Consider the following 20,796-nt stretch of genomic DNA (forward strand, 5'->3'; position numbering starts at 1 on the left):
GGCTGAATTCAGCCGAGCTCCTGAAACTGCCGGCATCACACCCCGGCCCAGCACCCTCTGGCCAGGGTCCGCACACCGCCGCCACTCTTCCCTTGAGGAGTGCATGGCCACCTGCAATACAAACAGCTCCCGCCAGGAGCAGGACGTCAGACCTGGCCGCTGCTGAAACGCACGTGTCTGGAAGAAAAGGCGGGGGGCCAGGGGGTCTCAAAGGAGGAGAAACCTCAAAAGGCCTGAAGCTGAGGCTCAAGGGAAGGCTCCTGTCATGGACTGAATGTCTGTGTCCCTCAGATTCATCTGCAGAAGCCCTAACTCCCAGTATGGCTGCATTTGAAGGCGGGGCCTCTAGGGAAGTATTTAAGGTTAAAAAAGGTCACAGGGTGGGGCCCTGATCCGATAGGATTAGGGTCCTCGTAAGAAGAGACACCAGAGCACTCTTGCAACCTCTTCCTCTCTCTCTCCTTCTACAAGCCAGGAAGCGGGCCCTCACCAGAACCAACCATGCCAGCACCCTGATCTGGGACTTCCAGCCTCCAGACTGTGAGAAATCAACCAATAAATGCGTGTGTGCTGAGTTACGGCAGCTTCAGCAGACTAAGCACCTAGAGAAGCAAGTGTATTTTCACGTTTTCTGTAACATCCACTATGGTCTTAATGTAAATGAATCACATCTCCCCCCACTCCGTAAGACAGAGCTGGCAGGCAGGCAGGCAGGCACAGACCTCTGGAGCCACCATGGTGGACCACTCCCACGGGTGGGCTGGGGGCTGGGGTCCTGGTCAGCCTGCAGGGCACAGGGAGGTGGTGCTCACCTGGGACACATCCGTGGGAACAGCAGAGGCCTTTGGGGAGACGTGTGGGCCCCTCTGGGGAAAGGCAGGTTCTGAGGGCTCATCTGTGAGACAAAGAAAGTGAGTGAGAGCTGCAGCCCAGAAGCCCCCACCTGACCCCAAGAGCCCTGAACCTTCTCAGTGCACCAAGGGAGATTCAGGAAAACCAGTGACACAAGCCCATGCACGCTCCATAATGGAAGGGGAATTTGGGGGTCAGGTGGGGGCCAGCATCACTGTAAGGAAACCACTGGGTGCCCTGGGTCCCCCACCCCCATACACATGGACCCTGACATTCCAGAGAGCAAGCCTCAGGCTGTCACCAAATGGTGGCGAGACCATCATTTATGGCTGAAAACCAGCAGCTTAGCCGCAGACAAGTGATTGGACAGTTGGGGGCTAAACCCCACCCTGTGTGCTTCCCCAGGAGACAGGAGCAGGATGGCCCATGCCCTCAGCAGTGCACACATGAACGTTCTCGGGCACTTTCCCCTGAATCAAATTCTTCCACCAGAGCTTCATTATTCTTCACCACGTTTTGGGAATAAGCAGCAAGCTCCCCTAAACTGTGCAGACATGGTCTGCTCAGATCCTACTTCTGCCCCCAGGTTTGTTCAGAACCACCCTCCTCAGGATCCCAAAGTCTCCGGCCACAGTGAGTGCCTGTGTCTTTCCTGGGTGAAATGCGGAGCCCCGAGATGCAGAAGAGGGCAGTTCCCAAGATGCCCAGAGAAAGGGGCCAGCTGGATGAAGATGCCTAGTTTCCCACAACAGGGATGAAAGAACAAGGTCACACTACAGATCCTACAGACGTGAAAAGTACCGTTACTTCCACTATGACCAACTCTATGTCAGCAAGTTCTGCAACTGAGACGAAACGGACAAATTCCCTTATAAACACAAAGTTATGAAACTTACAAAAAACAGAAAAAAACCCTGTCACAGAGAAAACTCCAGACCCAGCTGATTCACTGGTCAACCCTACCAAATCCTTAAGGAAGCCTATACCAACCTCAGAAGCCTGTAGAATGACAAAGAGCAAACTTTTCCAGCCTGTGTCGTGAAGCCAGCAAAGTCGACACAAAAACCTGATAAAGACATCATAAGACAAGAAGCTTACAGGCCAGTATCTCTCATAAGCAGACACAGAAATGCTTAACAAAACATTAGGAAGCCCAGTACAGCAATTTACTGAAAGAGCTCTGTGTCATGACCAAGTTTATGTCCAAAACACAAGGTTGGTTTGCTCTCCATTCCCGGGAGTGAGGGACTCCAGGACTGGAAAGATTCAGAGCGCTTCCAGGTTGGTGAACACGTGGAGATTTGAGAAGAGAGCAGTGTTTAGAGAGGCCTTGGAAGCTCCGGGCCCTTTCCCCATACTTTTCCTAAGCAACTCCCCCCTGCTGTTCCTGAGCCTTATTCTTTTATCATGAACCAGTGATCCAGTAAGTAAAATGTTTCTCTGAGTTCTGTGAACTGCTCTAGCAAACAGGCCAAACCCAAGGCAGAGGCTGTGGGAACCTGAAGATCTATAGCCAGTCAGTCAGAGTCACTGGTGGCAGCCTGGACTTGAGACTGGTGTCTGACGTGTGGGGAGAGGGGCAGTCCTGTTGGACTGAGCCCTTAACTTGTGGGATCTGATATTACCTCCAGGTAGAGACGGTCATAATTCAGTTAGCTGCTTGGTGGTGTGGGAAAAAACCACACATCCGACCTAGGAATATATTTAACAAAGGATGTACAAGTCTTCTACTCTCAGAATTACAAAACAATGCTGAGCAAACTAAGTTGGAAATAAATTGAGCGATATCCCCTGTTTATGGGTATTAAGTTGTCAATTCTCCCTAAACTGATCTAGAAATTCAACACCCCTCCAAGCAAAATCACAGCAGTTGTTTTGGGGTTTTGTTTGTAGAAACAGACAGGGTGATAATAAAAGTTATATGGAAAAGCAAATGACCTCAAATAACCCACCTTGAAGAACAAAGTTGGAAGACTTACACTCCTTGACTCTAAGGCTAACTACAGTAATTAAGGCAGTGTAGTACTGGCACAAGCATAGATATAGATCAATGGAACAGCAGAGACCGCAGAAACAGACCCACACATACAGTTAAGTGTTTTATGACAAGGGCATCAATGTAATTCAAAGGGTAAAAGTTGTTATTTTTTTTCAATTAATGGTGCCAGAACAATAAGGGGAAAAATTAACCTTAACACACCCTCCCTAACACCATACCCCAAACTAATTCAAGGTCGATCTTGGGCCTAAATGTGAACGCTGAAACTATAAAGCTTCTAGAAGAAAAAAATTGAAGAATATTTTCATAATCTTGGGGTAGGCAGAGATTTCATTGGTGGGACCCCAAAAGCACTCACCTTAAAATTTTTTAATTCATAAATTGGACTTTATCAAAATTAAAAGTTTCTGCTTATCAAGAGACAGTTAAGAAATAAAAAGGCAAGCCACGGACTGGGAGAAAATATTTCCAATATATATATATCTGACAAAAGACTCGTATCCAGAACTAGAACTCTCACAAACCAGTAAGAAAAAGAAAAATGAAACTCAAAATGGGAAGAATATTTGGACTCTTCCACCAAAAGATATACATGGCCGGGCTTCCCTGGTGGCGCAGTGGTTGAGAGTCTGCCTGCTGATGCAGGGGACACGGGTTCGTGCCCCGGTCCGGGAAGATCCCACATGCCGCGGAGCGGCTGGGCCCGTGAGCCATGGCCGCTGAGCCTGCGCGTCCGGAGCCTGTGCTCCGCAACGGGAGAGGCCCGCGTACCGCAAAAAAAAAAAAAAAAAAAAAAGATATACATGGCCTATAAACACACGAACAGGTGCACTGGGCACAGGTGTCATGGGCAGTGCTTGGCATGAGAGCCTGAGCTCCTCCACCCACTAATAATGATCACAGCGATAAATAAGAAGAGCTCCCTGCACTGGGCATCCACTATGGACTATAAATGGGCTGGAGTTGGCAGGCTGGAAAGCAGACAGTAAGGGGGAGAACTCTATGAGATACTGCTACCGAACCAGACTTGGGTCTGTTCGCCTGTGCACAGTAAAGCCAATCTACTGACACTGGGCTGTGGGGAAGGAAAGCACAGCACTTACTGCAGGCACCAAGCAATGAGAATGGGCAGCTCATGCTCAAAAGACCTGAACTATCCGATGGCTCTCAGGGAAGGGGTCTTAAAAGCAGTGTGATAGAGGGGGGCTGCAGGGTGTGTGATCAGCTCGTGCATAATTCTTGGATTGGTTGGCATCAAGGTGAAGTTTCGAGCATCATCAACCTTCTGGTTTCAGGCAGTCTAGGGTCTGTTCTTGCAGTCAGCAGTTTTCATCTGGTGGGTTGGCTTCCTGTAAATACAACTTAGGAATGCGTGTCAGGCCTTTATCGCTATCTTTCAGGCACCTGGGAGTTCGGTGATTCTGCTATGTGGCAGATTTATAGTCTAAATTGTTACCAGTGCCCCAGCCCAACAGCTATTCTTTGTTTCTACATCTTCACATTTCCCAATCATTAACTCTTGAGCCAGCCTTTTACTTCAAAAGAGAAGGACACAGGGGCTTGTATAACATTTCAATATGGCCAGAGAAGCGGGCAAAGGCTGGAGTACTCAAGGCATCCTGGGCCATGGCTATACATGAAAGGGCAGGGATGGTCTAATACCACACCTCTGTGATCCGTACACTTCAGAAAGACCACCCACTGCAGTGAGCCAATCAGAAGGCGGCAGGACAAGACAGGGTCGGGGAGACAGGGAGACGACCACCGACCACTGAGGAGGTCGAGGGGAGAGATGAAAGGGGCCGGGAGGTAGACGTGGAGGGTGGGAACGGAGACAGGCGGGAAAGACTCAAGGTCACCACGGAGCTAGAACGCCAGTCACTTTGCGTGATGGTCTGGGGCTGGAGGACGTGGCTCCCACCTGCGGAGGAGCCCCGAGCAGGGTGTTTTTCATACTAAGCCGGCAGCTGGGCACAGTGTCTGGCTCCCACCGGAGCGGTCCAGGCTGGACTCGCAAACGTGGAGGGCGCCCACGACCACGGACGGGGCCGCCCGGGGAGGGCGCAGATGGAAGAGGAAACGGGCCCGAGGCGGAGGACGCGCCGGGAGGGACCTGAGGCGGGTGGGCGCGTGCACGCTGACCGACAGGTGGGCCCCTACAGGTAAGCCTAACCGGACCTCCATGAAGACGGGATCGGGAAGGGCCGCGGCGTGCGAGCGAGAAGAAAACTTCCCAGCGGAAGTGCTTCTCCCGCCGCCAGAAGCTGCGCTTCCGCCCCTCTAGGAGTTCGTCTCGGTGGTGGAGGGCCACGGGGCCGCCCCCGGCCCGGCCCGACCCGGCCCACACTCCCGGGCCGCAGGAATAATAATGAAAACACCATACGTCAGTCTGTGGAATGCAGCTAAAGCAATGTTTAGAGGAAAAGTACTAGCTTTAAATGTTTACATCAGAAAAGAAGTAAGGTCTAAAACTAAGAACCAAACTTCCACTTTAATAAACTAGAAAAGGGAAGGGAATCTAGCTCAAAGTAGAAGGAAAGAAATAAAATGGTTCTATTTCAGTGAAATAGAAAACAAACAATAGAGAAAATCAAGGAAAACGAAAGCTGCTTCTTTGAAAGAACTAATAACCTTGGTAAATCTGTAGCTAGACTGATCAGAAAAGCAGAAGGAAGACACAAATCACCAATACCAGGAAGAAAAGCGGAGATATCATTTTAAATATAACTCATTAAGATAGAATGTAAAGTACAGTGCACAAAAGCAATGAAATGTTTCAACAACCTTATGCCAACGCCTCAGTTATATTAGATGAAATAAGTAATTCCTTGAAAGATACAAGTTACCAAATTGTCACAAGAAGAAATAGAAAAATCTGAGTAGTGCTTTATCTATTACAGAAATTGAAGTTGTAATTTTCCCACAAAGAACTCCCCAGGGTTTCACTGGTGAAATGTATCAAAGGTCTAAGGAAGAAATAATGTCGTTACACAAACAACTTCAGAAAATAGATGTGGGGAGATTAATTCACAACTCTTTGAGAGCAATGCTACCATGATATCAAAACAAGACAAGACGTCCTCTCACTTCTAATGAAAATTGTATAAGATGCCCAGCAATAAAGCAAGAAAAAGGAGCAAAGTCTATACAAACTAGAAAGGCAGAAGTAAAATTCTTTGATTATCTACATAGAAAATGCTGAAGAATCTAGAATAAAGCTACTGGAACCAATAAGTGAATTCATCTAGGTTGCTGGATACAAGGTCAATTAACAAAAATCAAATGTATTTCTACACACTGGCAATGACAACTGGAAAAGGCTTTTAAAAAACCAAGACGGAAATCAAAAAGCGTAAAATATAAAATTTTTGGTAAATTAGACTTAATCAAAAAAATTTTAATCTGATCTTCAAAAGACATCATTAAGAAAATTAAAAGGTAAGCCAGGAACTCGCTGTCGGCCTTCGGCTGCTTCATCACCACCGCCTTCAAAGACCAGAGCAAGTCTCGCGCATCACGCTGAAAAACGTAGAAGACGTCACGTATTTGAAAGATATGAAAAAAAATATTTTTTATTTGATGATGGAAATGGTCTCAAGGGAAACAGGAATGTCACTTTAACCCTATCTTGGAACGTTGTACCGAATGCTTGCTGGAACTCTACCTCATGTGACAGGATCAGGACATGTATCTGTCCCATTTCCAGACACATATGAAATAACAAAGTTATTAAATTATTCTGAATTTGAAACAACATATTTTTACACCTAACGAATTGTAACTCATTTATCTCTTCCCTTGCAGCATCTTCATCTGTTATTTGGTTGTTAATTTCTTTCTTTTTGGTGTAATAATGAACATCAAAAGGCATATTTGAGGGGAAAGGTTAATGTGCTACTTAAACTTAATTTTACAAGCAAAAACAAAGGCCACCAGAGTGGAGTATTACAAGAATAAGACAACCACATAGTAAGGATTTGTAAAATATTTATATTTGAAGTGTTCCCCGTATTTCCATTATTCTTCATGTAATATGAAGTGAGCACAAAGGGTGGTTAAAACTTTCAGGTGCCTGTGGAGTTATAAGAACTCTATTTATGCTTTGCATTTATGCAAGTTCACACTGGATGTGATTTAGAAGCAGACATCCTCTTTTATATTTTAGGGTATGTCTGAATACTGGAAAAATTAATACAGTTATTGGTGAGAAGCCTGGTTATAGCCAAAATTGATGAGATTTTATTTCATTTGTCTTAGGAATGCCCACAATGCTTGTTTTTCTTACAGGTGACTAGCAACTTTCTCCACTAAAGACTAAATACCACTTTATATGCTATAAATCACTCCAAATCATTTTAAGTCTCTTAAGCCAAAAAGAAAAAAAAATAGGTAAGCCCAAGACTAAAAGGAAGTATTTATGGGCTTCCGTGGTGGCGCAGTGGTTGAGAGTCCGCCTGCCGATGTAGGGAACACGGGTTCGTGCCCCGGTCTGGGAAGATCCCACATGCCGCGGAGTGGCTGGGCCCGTGAGCCATGGCCGCTGAGCCTGCGCGTCCGGAGCCTGTGCTCCGTACGGGAGAGGCCACGACGGTGAGAGGCCCGCGTACCGCAAAAAAAAAAAAAAAAAGGAAGTATTCATAATAAATATATGTTTGGGGGAATTCCCTGGCGGTCCAGTGGTTAGGACTCAGCACTTTCACTGCTGAGGGCCCGGGTTCAATCCCTGGTTGGGGAACTAAGATCCCACAAGCCGTGTGGTGCAGCCATAGCTAAATAAATAAATACATGTTTGGGAAGAGACTTTGACCTAGAATATAAAAAAGACTCTCATAAGTAAATAACACAAACCACCCAATTTTAAAATGGGCAAAACATGTGAACAGACACATCACAAAAAATGATACAGATGCTCAGCCTCATCATTCAGCAGGCAAATATAAATTAGAAGCATAAAGAGACATCGCTATGTGTCACTGGAGCGGATGAGGGTTTGGAACCGTGACAACACCACATGTTGGTAAGGATGTGGACCAGTGGAACGCTGCCAGTGCAGGAGTGTAAAAGTCTACAATCACGATGAAGAACTTTTTGGCAATTTCTCATGAAGTTAAAATTCACGTATCTTATAATCCAGCAATGAAATTCCTAGGCATTTACCCAAGTGAAATAAAGAGGCACGTCCAAATAAATACTTTTACAGAAATGCTCATAGCAGTTTTATTCATAACAGCCAAAGCTGGAAACCCAAATTTCCATCAACAGATGAATGAATAATAAATGATGCTTACGCATACAATGGAACACTACTCACAAAGAAAAAGAGCTATGGAAACACAGAACTACTCAGCTGAGTCTTTAAAACATGCCGAAGTGAAAGACGTTTGGATTACACAGGATTACATGCCATATGAATCCATTTATATGAAGTCCTGGAACAGGCATAACGAATCCACACTAGCAGGAAGTGGTTACTTGGGCCTGAGGTGGGATTAACTGCGAAAGGACAAAAGGGAACATTTTGGGGTGACAGAAGTGTTATCCTTGATCATGATGATGGTTACACAGGCGTATGGATTTGTCAAAATTCTGTACACTTAAAATAGGTGTTTTACTGTATGGCAACTGGGCCTCAACCAAACAAAGTTGGTTAAAATGGGCTGGTAATGTCTGCTTCTATACCATTTGAGACATCTCCAGTCATGGTGAGTTTTCCAAAAGATGGAGCACTGTATGCTCTTTTTGAATTATTTACCCCCTCAAGGCTTCTAGGGTTGCTGGAGTTTAAGAACTCAAGATATACCCTCATGGGCAATCCATTATCACAGCATTTCAAAACTGGTTGTTTTGTTAATGTTCAGATAAAAGATATTCAGAGGGAACAACTAACAGTTCTGCTGTGCAATAAAACTGGCCTGCTTTCGAACAGCCGTACCCAGAGAGGGATCCACCAGTCCTGCCGTTTCCCCAGATTCCCTCCCAGATCACCCTCTGCTCTAGCTGACAGATGTCTACTTATCTCTGTAGACCAGTTTGCTGTCACCTCCTCTGCGAAGCCGTCCCAGTTGCCCCATGCCAAATTAGTCACCTCCTTACCTATGCTCCTGCACAGCTGGGAACACACTTCTCTTTCAACACTTAACTCAGCGTACCGTGACCTTCCTGCCTCCCCCATCAGACTCTGGACGACTTCAGGACAGATGGTGTCTCATTCTTCTCGGTTTCCCAGTATTTAGCACTGGTCCTTTTAGATAATTACATTTTCAAATCAATGACAAAGTGAGCCAGAGAGCAGGGAGAGGGGAAGACGTTGGCTCAATCATGGAATGGCTGAGACGGGAAAAGTCATGTAGCGCACCAGGACTGTGTGCCCTTTGAATGAATCAGAAAGATACACGGATGACTGACTGAGGACAAGCCTCCCCCAGAGCAAGTGGAGAGTCATGGACAAGCCGTGAAGGCAAAAACACAAGGGGCGCCATCTCACTCTGGCTCCTGCCTGCAAGTGCTGAACGCAGTATGAGCCGAAGACGCCAGCAGGGCCGAGGGGAAGTATTTACGACAGACCAGCAGATTACACAAAACAGCAACAGCAAAAAGAGCATCCGAAAACATATTTTAAAGCGCAGTATAGAGAGGACAAGCCAAGTACACAAGGACGGGGGTGTGCTTTGTACTGCCTTGCTCTAGACGCCAGGGACACATATATCTATCAGATACACTCACTGTGCTCCACGAGTTAACACTGTAACAAGGAAAGAGAGAGGATCTGAAACACTATTTTGACATATCAGAGTAAGCGCAGCAACAGAGGTGAAGGACCACCGAGGAACGGAAGCAGAGGGGTAGCGGGCTGAGCCGAGAGTCAGCCGGGTGAGGAGAGGGGGCATTCCAACCAGGACAGAGGCAAGGAGGCAGGAGCGGCCTGGGTAAGTGGGGACGTCCAGCAGTTAGTGCTGCCGCAGTGCCAGCGGTGCGGCAGGGAGTTAACCGGCGGGAGAAGAGGCCCCAGGAAGCAAAAGGCCTTCGGATGCAGGATGGGGAGATTGGAACTTATCCTAAGGACGACAGGGAACCAATTTGTGGTTTTAGATAAGAAAGGATGTTTCTCCAACTTGCCTTTCTGACAGATCAAAATATGCTAAGGAGGGGCTTCCCTGGTGGCGCAGTGGTTGAGAGTCCGCCTGCCGATGCAGGGGATGCGGGCTCGTGCCCCGGTCCGGGAGGATCCCATATGCCACGGTGCGGCTGGGCCCGTGAGCCATGGCCGCCGAGCCTGCGTGTCCGGAGCCTGTGCTCCGCAACAGGGAGAGGCCACAACAGTGAGAGGCCCGCGTACCGCAAAAAAAAAAAAAAAAGAAAAAGAAAAGAATGCTAAGGAATACTCTTTTAAAGTGATACGATTAGGTACATAATTCTACTTTAGAAGGGATTTAACTCTGGGGTGAACTGTAATTGTGCAATGAAACAGAAGAACCTTCTCCCGAGGCCAAGCTCCTCCCCCCAGGCTGGTCCAGCTCCAAGTCAGCTGTCCAGTCACGTGGCTCTCCCGCGGGCACGTGCTCCCAGCGGAGGAGGAAGACAGCGGGCCGGCTGGGCAGCCAAGTGGGAGGTGGCAGCCCACTCCAGAGGCAGCCCTGCCGGTGACTCTGGGAAATGGTGACACGTCCAAAGCCGCATGACTTAGGGCTCACACCGCTCGCTTCGACTATCACTCAGTGAGTTGGAGAATAGTTACAAGTCTGTGTGCTCCCCCTGACCTACATACTTCTCACCCAAATGTATGGGGGTCTGACTCAAGGGAAGTCCCTCTTGGTGAACCTCTTGGCTGCCTTTAAAGTTTGGAGTTGAGGTGAACTCTGTCCTATACTGACTACATTCATAGAGTTTGTCTTCAGCATGAATTTTCTGGTGCTGAAGGAAGTTTGACCTCTGAATAAAGCCTTTCCCACAGTAACTACATACATAGGGCTTCTCTCCAGTGTGAATAACCTGGTGTAGGAGGAGCTTGGAGCTCTGAATGAAGGCTTTCCCACAGTCCTTACACGCAAAGGGCCTGTCCCCAGTGTGGATCTTCTGATGCTCAGTGAGATGGGCTTTCTGGAGAAAAGCTTTCCCACATTCCTTACACTCATACACCCTCTCTCCAGTGTGGATCTTCTGGTGTCGAATAAGGTACGAACTCAGAAAGAACGCTTTCCCGCACTCATTACATTCATAGAGCTTCTCTCCAGTGTGGATCCTCTGATGCTGAGTGAAGTTCGACGTCTGGCTGAAACGCTTCCCGCACTCGTTGCACACGTAAGGCCTCTCTCCAGTGTGGATCCTCTGGTGCTGGATGAGCTTCGAGCTCCGGATGAAGGCCTTGCCGCACTCGTTGCACTCATAGGGCCTCTCCCCGGTGTGGATCCTCTGGTGCTCGATGAGGTCCGAGCGGTGGCGGAAGGCCTTCCTGCACTCCTCACACTCGTACTGCCTCACCTCCGTGTGGACCTGGTAATGCCGGATGAGGCTGGAGCTCCGGATGAAGGCCTTGCCGCACTCGTTGCACTCGTAGGGCCTCTCCCCAGTGTGGATCCTCTGGTGCCGGATGAGCAGCGAGCTCTGACTGAAGCCTTTCCCGCATTCCTTGCACTCGAAAGGTCGCTCCCGGGTGTGGACGCGCTGGTGGCGGATCAGGTCTGAGCTGTGACAGAACGCCTTCCCACACTGAGCGCACTTGAAGGGCCTTTCTCCTGCGTGCGCTTTCTGATGCTCCACAAGATCCGCGTAGAGAACGAAGTCCTTCCCACACGCGTTACACACGTAGAGTCTGTCTCCGCCGTGAGCGCGCGGATGCTCCACGAGGTGGGAGCTCTGGCCGAAGCCCCTCCCACACTCGTCATGTCTGTGAGATTTCTCCCCAGCCTGAGAAACCTGATGTCTGACCAGGTCCGAATTAAATGGGAAGCTTCCGCAAGCCTCGCGCTGGTGGGCCTCCTCTTCGATCAGCTCTCTCTGAAGCAGGAGGAGGTTTGAGCTCAGGACGGGGCTTCCCCCTGACTTACTGCCCACCTGCGCTGCCTCTCCTGTTTGGATCTTCCAGTGGGTAACTGTCACCTGCTTGAAACCTCCCTCCTGGGAGGGGCAGCTCCGCAGGCTCTGCCCGTCCAGGTTTCCCAACAGCCCCCCTAATCTGGGTTCAGAGCCCCCACCAGGCGCAGGGGCAGCGAGCTCCATCACTGTGAGGGCTTCGGACACTGTCTTCTGCAGATTTCCATGCTCAGAAATTCAGGCTCCGGAGTCACCTTCTAGTCACCCGTCAGTCTGCAATCAAAGAGAGTACGGTTATCTTTACCCTTCCTTAACAGACGGGAATCTGCTGGAGCGGGAGGGCGGGTAGCAAAACGCATATCCAAGGAGTGGGAGAGAGGAAAATGTTCCCTCTGCCCACACTCCCGGCCCAGCACCGTGCTCGGCTCACCCCGCCGGCCTCTCCGCTGGCGAAGGCCTCTTTGGGCTCCACCGCTAACACCAACTCCAGGGGACAGGCTGGCCGATGGCAGATGGGCAGGGATGTGGCTTGGACTCCACTCAAAAATCAAGACATATTCCAAAGAAACACAGATGGATTGCTCTTACCACCTCTGCGCTGCCCCTCCTTCCCCAGCCTAGATGGTCGGTGGGATTATATTCATTTGGGGTATGTTTTACACTCATTCTCATATCAGTCCTAACTCCCCTGCCCTTCCCTCCTCTATGCTTGTGCGGGAAAACCCCAACTCGAGTAAAATTCAGCTTCCTTCCTGATCGGTGTCTGCACCCCTGCCGACTCAGTTCTCTCTACATTTATAACCAGTTGCCTAACGGACCCTGAGAGCTGCCGGCAATTCCTACACTTGGCCAACTCCCCCGTAAGATCATCTCCTGGTTTCTCCTCTCCTCTCAAATGTCCAACACGCCGTCCTTCTTCTCAGGGACGATGACCTTGCGTCTTCCTTCAGTGAGCAAATAGAAGCAATGAGACGAGAACGCCCACTTTCTCCCACATTTACCAACCTACCTGTGTTTGCGCCCACACCACACCCTCCCTCTTTACAGGGTTAAATGTCCTTGATCGAATCCAAGGTAAAGACGTCCACCTGTGCACCCCCGGCCCCGCCCTGCAGAAGTCTGGGGTTGGAATGTTCACCACAGCCCTGTTCATATCACCAAAATATCCATCAACAGAAAAAAGGGTAAACTGAGGAGTCCTCCAACAAGGGAGGAATGCATAGCAATGAAGAGACCTGCCCCACACAAAAGCACAGGTGAACCTCACAGATGTAACGGTGAGCCAGAGTTCATATCGTATGATCCTATTTACACAAAGTTCAGAAACAGACAAAACCAACCATGGTGGGAGACTCGAGTCAATGATGGTCTCTAGGGAGATCGTGGTTGGCAGGGGGTGCAGGGAGGCCTCAGGGTTCTGGTGACCTGCACATGGGCCTCGCTCCACAGGTGTGTTTGCTTTGGAAAAGCCTGTGCTTATTTAACCTCCCACGGTCTCTGGGACGCTGTGCCCAGCTCCCTTCTCCAGCTCTGGAATTCTCGCACCCGGAGCTGAGCTCCGTTGCAGTCACGCCCTCTCCGTTGCGAGCCATCCATCGCTATGTAACAGTTCACCTCAGACTTCCAGCAGAAAAGGGACCCAGCTCCCATCTCACAGGGCCGTAGGTCGGAAGCCCAGCCTGGTACGACTGGGGCCCCTGAGAAGGGTCGCACAAGGTGTCAGCCAGGCTGAGATCTCCTCTGGAAGCTCTGGGAAAACGTATTTCCACACGCTCAGGTTGTTGGCAGAAGGTGGCCCCCTGCGCTTGTGGAACTGTCCCCGATCACTGGCTGGTGGCCCCTCGGGAGCACCCGCACCTTCCAGGCAGGAGCAGCTCAGACGCCCTCTCTGATTCTCTTCCGTGACCAGCTGCAGAAAGCCTGCTTTCCGAGGGCTCCCCGACTAGCCCTACCTTATGTCAACTGACCGCCAGAGCCCTCCCTGGCAGCCGGGAGGGGTGCACAGTCGGGGCCATCTCAGGACCCTGCCTGCCACACCCCAGCTGGGGCCCAGCCCACGACAGAGCGCAGAGCACCCCAGTCTCCACCTGGGGCAACTCGGAAGGGTCACCCAGCCCCAAAGCTCCACTGGGATGTGCCTGGGCCTGTTTCAAACCCACTGCCCGATCCCTCCTTCCTCACAGGTGCATCCCCGAGCGTGCCCCCCAGCTGCGCCCACTTCCCAGGAGCTCCGTCCAAGACGGCCCTGCATGATCACCTCTCACCCCAAATCTGCACCAGTGGGAAGCAGACCAGTTGCTATGCAGCCCCACAAAGCGATGCCCTCCAAAACCCATTTCCAACGTGGCTGCCAAGGACAAGGATGTGCCCCTGAGGGCACAGCCAAGCAGAGGGGAGCAGCCCGGGGGCAGGAAAGCGGTGTAACCAGGTAACACGAGCTCTAGGGCCGCAGGGCTTCTTCCCAACAGGCTGTTCTTTTTTCTTCGCGAGGGGCAGCTCGCATCAAGTGCACACATCTCGATGAACTCCTGGCGTACACCTGCCTAACCACCAACACTTCCATAGCCCAGAGGCTCCCCCTCCAAGGGGAACCATCTCTATTATTATAGGTGAATTCTGCATGTTTTCTATTTCAATTAAATGGAATCATACAGTTATGTTTTGTGTCTGCTTTTTATTCAACATGTACCCACTTTTTATGGAGATAGAATTCACACACCATAAAATTCACCATTTTGAAGTGCACAATTCAGTGCTTTTTAGAATACCCCTAAGGGTGTAGAACGTTCCACATGATCTAATTACCTCCCGGGCACTGTCATGCCCCCACCATGTGTCTGCTGACGCTGAGCGCCGCACTGGGGAGGCCACTTGTGTGGCACAGACCTCACGGTGTGCGGCCTCCACTGCGTGAACACACCACCGCGCGCCTTCCTCTCTCCTATCCACCAACACCGAGGGGCTGGCAGCTCGGGCTTGGGGACAGAGCTGCCGTAACTGGTCCTGTGCTTGTCTTCTGGTCGACAGAGGTGCTCGCTTCCGCTGGGTCCTGGGACGCCTTCACTTCAGTGGCCACCAGTTCAGGACGCCCTTGCAGCCTCCACTGGGAACTGCAGCCGCTGTGGACCAGCGACTGCTGTGGGCTTGGGGTTCTTCCCCTTCCTGAGTGGGGGCATCTATGTGGTGGGTGAGGAGACAGCTTTTGGGGAGGCCGGGACTTGTCTGAGTTTAGACTGTGACCACGTGAAGAGGCCCTGGTGCCGGGAGAAGGCCACACACAGAGATCCTGGCTCTGGGCGGGAAGCAGTAACTGAGCGTGACCTGGTGTGGGACCCAGGGTGGCCGATGGGGTAAACTGTGGCAGAGACACACTGCCCGGCGTCCCTGCTTCCTCTGAGTGATTGAAACCCCTCCAGAAATTTTAGTGGACACACAGCAGTGAATGACTTCATTTCCTGAAGTTCCCTGAAGTGAGGTGTGACCCTGTGACTGATTCCAGCTGTGAGACAGGAATGGAAGGGATGTGCGCATGTCACCCGTCTCCCACCCTCTCGCCCACCTGCGGTGACGTATGGTAGGCTCCAGGGCGCTGGAGGGGCAGAGCCACCCACCTGCCTGTGAGATGGAACACGAGAAACCAAGCTTCCTGTTGGAAACACTATTTTTGAATCTGTTACAGCAAAATGAACCCATGCTTAAATACTGCTATTAGACAACGTGACTATTCAGATGCAACGTTCCCTGTGATGATAAAGAAACTGAACCCGCAACCAAGAGCTGACAATGAGGATGAGAAGCTGAGCACAAGTCTATGCGAGGCATTTCTCTCCGTGAGATTTGCAACACAGCTTCCTGGAGCAGCAGCCCTCTTGGGGTGCCCTGTGACACAGCATTTACGACCACTGCCTGGTGACGTTCGCTGAGAATGTTCTTCCGAGTTAAAGGCCCACTAACTTGGTTTAAAATCTTTTCTGCTTATAAAAATTACTTTTAACTAGTTATTTTTTCAAGGTATAAAGGTAAACTATGCTATTCAAGAAAAACTTAAAAAATAACAATAAAATTACCCTTAACCCCACCACTCAGATTACACATGGGCATTTTTCCTCTAGTGCTTTTCTGCACCAATGTATTATGAAATCAGGACCACACTCCTCAGTCTCATAGCCTGTTTTACTTCACTTTTATATCTTGTTAATTCTTAGCGATTAAAAACATAAGATACACATTGTAAAAATATTTCAAGGGGTAAACATAAAATACAGACTATGATAACCCCCAGCAATCCAACAGAGAACCACTGTTAGCTGTTCAGTTTATACACATTCATCCAGACCTCTGATTAAACAAAAACAATGATACATTTACTTAGGTACACACGATTTTCAGATATAAACATGGGATCACACTATACCCATCCACCTGCAACACTTTCTGGCATTCTTCAAGTTCATTCACACAGATGCACCTGGCGTTCTGAGCAGCAGCGCCGCCAGCACAGGCGCCCAGAGGCCCTACTACACACCAGGCGCCACAGGCAGACCATCCCTGTGCCTCTGGTGTCACGAGGAAGGATGCTCCCTGACATATTCTGCCCGCTTCTCTTCCCCAGACAGGTGGAAGGAGTTAGCCAAATGAAACGTTTGAGAGAATAACTAGGCATGCAGCACCCAACCTCTTGGACAAGGTGTCCAGCAGGCAGGACAGTGTCTAACCAGCACTCGCCTGAGAAGTCCAATGTCACTCCAACCTAGGCTTTGACCAATAGTGAGGTGACCTCTCGCTCTTCATGGGCCTCACTGGCGCAGACCTGGGAGGGCAGGAGGGGTGCTACTGATGAGGGTCCCTCAAACCCCAACCAGGCAGTGCTGAACGGGCCTGCATGGTCTCAGGGACACCTCCAAACCTTGTGAGGCAGTTATTACCTCTATTCTTTACTCTACTTCACAGACGCTGAGAAAGTCAGTTACCCAAGGCTGTGAAGTGGCAGAGCTCAGGTTCAGAGCCAGGCCTATCTACCTCCACTGCCCACTTCCCGCTGTTGAAGATTTTTTTCCCTTCCCAACTATGATGTCACTTTTACAGGATATTTTGCTTAGATCAGCTGGGATTAGTATTATAAAAGTAAGCTTAGGGCTTCCCTGGAGGCTCAGTGGTTGAGAGTCCGCCTGCTGATGTAGGGGACATGGGTTCGTGCCCCGGTCCGGGAAGATCCCACAGGCCGTGGAGCGGCTGGGCCCGTGAGCCATGGCTGCTGAGCCTGTGCATCCGGAGCCTGTGCTCCACAACGGGAGAGGCCACAACAGTGAGAGGCCCGTGTACTGCAAAAAAAAAAAAGGGGGGGGGGAAGACTTGGTTTTTTGTTTTGGAGGTGATATTTTCTGATTTTTTTGTTCAAAATGACTGTTATACCATCTGAAAACAGGCTTGCATATACTTACAAGAATATAGCTTTAAAAATGTACGCCTTTTCATGATTTTCATAACTTTTTTTAACTTTAGAGGAAGTTTTAAAAATTAAATATACCTTGCTTTGAATAAACATTTATCTTAAATTCAGCAAACTTTCAGTTTCTGCTTAGCTCCTTTTTCTTCTGTGAATTCAAGCAAAATTAAATTGATACTCTTTCATTTAAAGAAACCTGAATGAAATGAACAAAGGAAGTAAAAATACGCCAGACATCTGGTTCCATAACATCCAAGGCTAACGTGGCCCACTCTTCTGTTATATAGAATTTGCTGGACAAAATATAACATGAAACTGTCTAAATACACAGTTGATGCTGAGAGATGGGGCAAGCCTCAGTGCTGCGAATGAAGTGGAAGCTTAGCCTGGGAGTGGAGCCTGTGAGCAGCCCAGAGGGGCTCAGAGATGGTGAGGGGGCAGTGCCCGCTGCAGGCACTAGAAGCTGTCTGCACTGGTGAAAGGGCGTTACAGCCTTGGGCTTACAAGTTAGCCAAGGTCGCTGTCTGCTGCTTACAGCCTAAAGAAAGGAAGCAGGAAGGTTTGCAAAGCTTCACCCTTGGGAATAATGGGAAAAAGAGAGTAAAAAGACACACGAGGAAGACACGGACTAGAGCTCCAGGAGAATTTGCACCTCTGTGCTGCCCTGCAGCCGCCACTGTCATCAACCTGAGCTTCTGCCACTGCAGCCGTGTTGGGGACCGAGTGCCTGGCGTGTGCTTTTCTTCTTTCCTCACAACCATCCATGAGGTTTAGGGAGGTGACTCGTTTAAGGCTGAGCCAGCTGCTAGCTGCTATCTCCTCCTCCCACCCCACCCCATGGCCATTTGGTTTTTGCTGCCAGGGCTCTGCCCAACGATGCCAATGGTCTTCTCCCTTCCTGACAAGTTCAGTGCCCTTTCAACAGTCATCTTCCACAACCCGAGGCAGCACTGGACATGCCTGACAGCTCCTTGAACTGGTTCAAGGCCTCGCCCTGTTCCTGGGTCAGCTGCTTCCCTGAGCACCCCTTCCATCACTGGCTTGTGAATGTGGTCTGGGCCTTCTCAGCTCAGCCTTGCAAGCCCCATCGTCCCCAGGACCTTTCCAGGAGAGTCAGGAATCCATCACCATCACTCCAGGAAGGGCCGGAGCCACCAAGTTAGGCTTGTAAAAGTACAGAGACCCCTCCCCACTCATTTCTCTCTGTATTCTCCATAAGAGGGATGCTGCAGTTATCACCATTATTAAGATACCGTTACAATGTTACATCTACAAGAAGTCCCACCTCTGTGGACAGGAGCAAGGTATCGCCTGAAGACTCGGTTAGATTGGCATCTCTCAGACCCTAGGTGGGCAAAAGACATTTCTGTCATTCATTGGGACTGGAGCTCGGGGAAAGGATGTGCTGCAGAGAGGCTACTGCAGCGTGATGAGCTCTACAGACAAACTGCCTGAGTTCAAACTGGCCTCCAGCTAACATTCCTGGGAAACCACAGGCATGCTACTCAGGCCCTGAAGATCCCATGACCACCATGCAGCCACTGCATGAGGGGGTAAGACGTCCAGGACATCAGCAGAGACGCCCACCGGGTTCAGATACGACTCTAGAAAGGGAGCCTTCAGGGGAGAGCTGGGACAGCGCAGCCCATCACCTCTCCCCACCTGGGAGTTCTCCTTCGGGACCAGGGCTGGAGGGGATCCTGTTCATCACTTCTACCCCCGCCAGGGCAGAGGTGCCGGCTCTGCATCTCCTCCAGCACAAAGAGGCTCGAGGCCCCGGCCACTTCCCCAGCATCATTTGGAGAGCTCCCTTGGACTCCTGGGAGAGGAGGCAGGCTTAGAGCAAAACAGTAGTACTAGCCGCACCTGTGTCCCCCACCCCGCGCCAGGCCACCTCGGAAGGGCTGGTGGGCTTGAGAACTGCGACACAGACGCTGAAGCTGGAGGCTCTACGGCTTGGGTGTGTGACCCCTGGAGCCAGAGAAAGGAACCAAGAGAGTGCAACCGGGTATTCACCCACACGACGTTCCTTAGGGAGAGAAGCTGCGGGCCCCGGGCCGGACTGCAGCCCAGCGGGGGCGGCCGTGACGGCTGCCAGGAGCCGGGCTCACCGTGGCCCAGGCTCCGGGACCCCCGTGCGGGCCGACCGCGCTCAGCCCGCCCGTCCGCCCGACCGGAGGACCCTGCCGCCCCCGCCCCCGCCCGCGGCCCGGAACGCGCCACTCACCCGGCGCCCAGCGGCGAGAGGACGGCGCGCGCCCCGCACGCGGACCGCTGGCCGCCCGCCCCGCTGGCCTGCTGACAAAGCCCGCACGGCCGCCCGCACGCCGCGGCCGGAAATCGGCCCGAGGCCCCGCCCGGGGAGCTTCCGGTGCCGCTCTAGGCGCGCAGAGACCAGCCGGTCTCTCGGTGGTACGGACCTCCGGCCGGCCGCGGGCTGCAGGGAGCCCGGCAGGGAGCCGGGCAGGGGGCAGAGCAGGACGGCATCTCCCGCGCCCTCGCAGCCTTGAGCGCCGCCTGCCCGCCAAGTGTGAATGGCTGACAGGGGTTGTGTCTCCCGGGAGCTGTAAATGCTGGCGTTGAGAACCAGGCGGAGCTCCCGGCGCCCAGCGGCCCCGGGCCCCAGGGCGTGCGTCCCCCCTCCACCTTCGGGCACGGGCCGGGGGCCGCTCCTCAGAGAGGCGAGGCCTGGTGTGGCGCGGGCCGCCGAGGGCTTCCGCCTCCTTCCCGTGGCGGGCAGCGCTTCCCGAGCCTTCCCGCAGAGGCTCACTCCAAGCCCACGAGGAATGTCCTCCAACATCGTCCTTCTACGGACCAGGGACTGAAGCTGGAGAAGCCAGGTCACTTCCTCGAGGTCACACAGCTAGTGAGTGGCCAGGCCGACCGCCTCGAGGGCCACGCTTCTGCCCCGGCCGTGCGTTTGGTCCTGCGGGAGCAGGAATGGCCGCTGGGGACAGTCGCGGGAAATCCCGCTGATTCCCGCCCCCCACCCCACCCCACTCCCCCACCCCACCCCCACCCCCACCCCCGGGTGGAAGAGCATGCCTCCAATTTCCAAACCCAAAGCCGAGCAAAACACAATCCAGCTGCACCTGGGGAAGGGCAGTATTCACAAGCACCAGCTCTGTCAGGGGGTGAGATGCAAGGAGCAAGCAAGGGGGTCATTACAATAAGCAGTGCCAAAGAGGGGCCCTGGGCCCTGAGGAAGTGCTCCTGGCCGCCACCGGGAGCACACACACACCTCTCTGCACAGCAGGGAAAGCTTCTTGGAGGAGGAGGCCTGAGAGGGAGAGGGATGTCTCTTAACAAAACATGGACAAGATCTGTATGCTGCAAATTAAAAGATGATAATGAGGGCTTCCCTGGTGGCGCAGTGGTTGAGAGTCCGCCTGCCGATGCAGGGGACGTGGGTTCATGCCCTGGTCCGGGAGGATCCCACGTGCCGCGGAGCGGCTGGGCACGTGAGCCA

The 20,796-nt window shown here is 51.4% G+C and overlaps 1 protein-coding gene across 1 annotated transcript; it reads right to left on the reverse strand.

Annotated features, from left to right (window-relative positions):
* Positions 1-10,235: 10,235 nt before the first annotated feature.
* ZNF623 (zinc finger protein 623) lies at positions 10,236-19,653 on the reverse strand. The gene is made up of 2 exons (XM_022555436.2): positions 19,555-19,653; positions 10,236-12,154 (listed from the first exon to the last, which is right to left on the reverse strand). The coding sequence occupies exon 2, from the start codon at positions 12,065-12,067 to the stop codon at positions 10,583-10,585; it is 1,485 nt and encodes a 494-aa protein (XP_022411144.1). The 5' UTR covers positions 12,068-12,154; positions 19,555-19,653; the 3' UTR covers positions 10,236-10,582.
* Positions 19,654-20,796: the final 1,143 nt, after the last annotated feature.

The sequence above is a fragment of the Delphinapterus leucas genome, chromosome 17 (genome assembly GCF_059928025.1).
Source record: "Delphinapterus leucas isolate spDelLeu-1000000601 "Yukka" chromosome 17, BTC_Dleu_Yukka2, whole genome shotgun sequence".
NCBI classification, from domain to species: domain Eukaryota; kingdom Metazoa; phylum Chordata; class Mammalia; order Artiodactyla; family Monodontidae; genus Delphinapterus; species Delphinapterus leucas.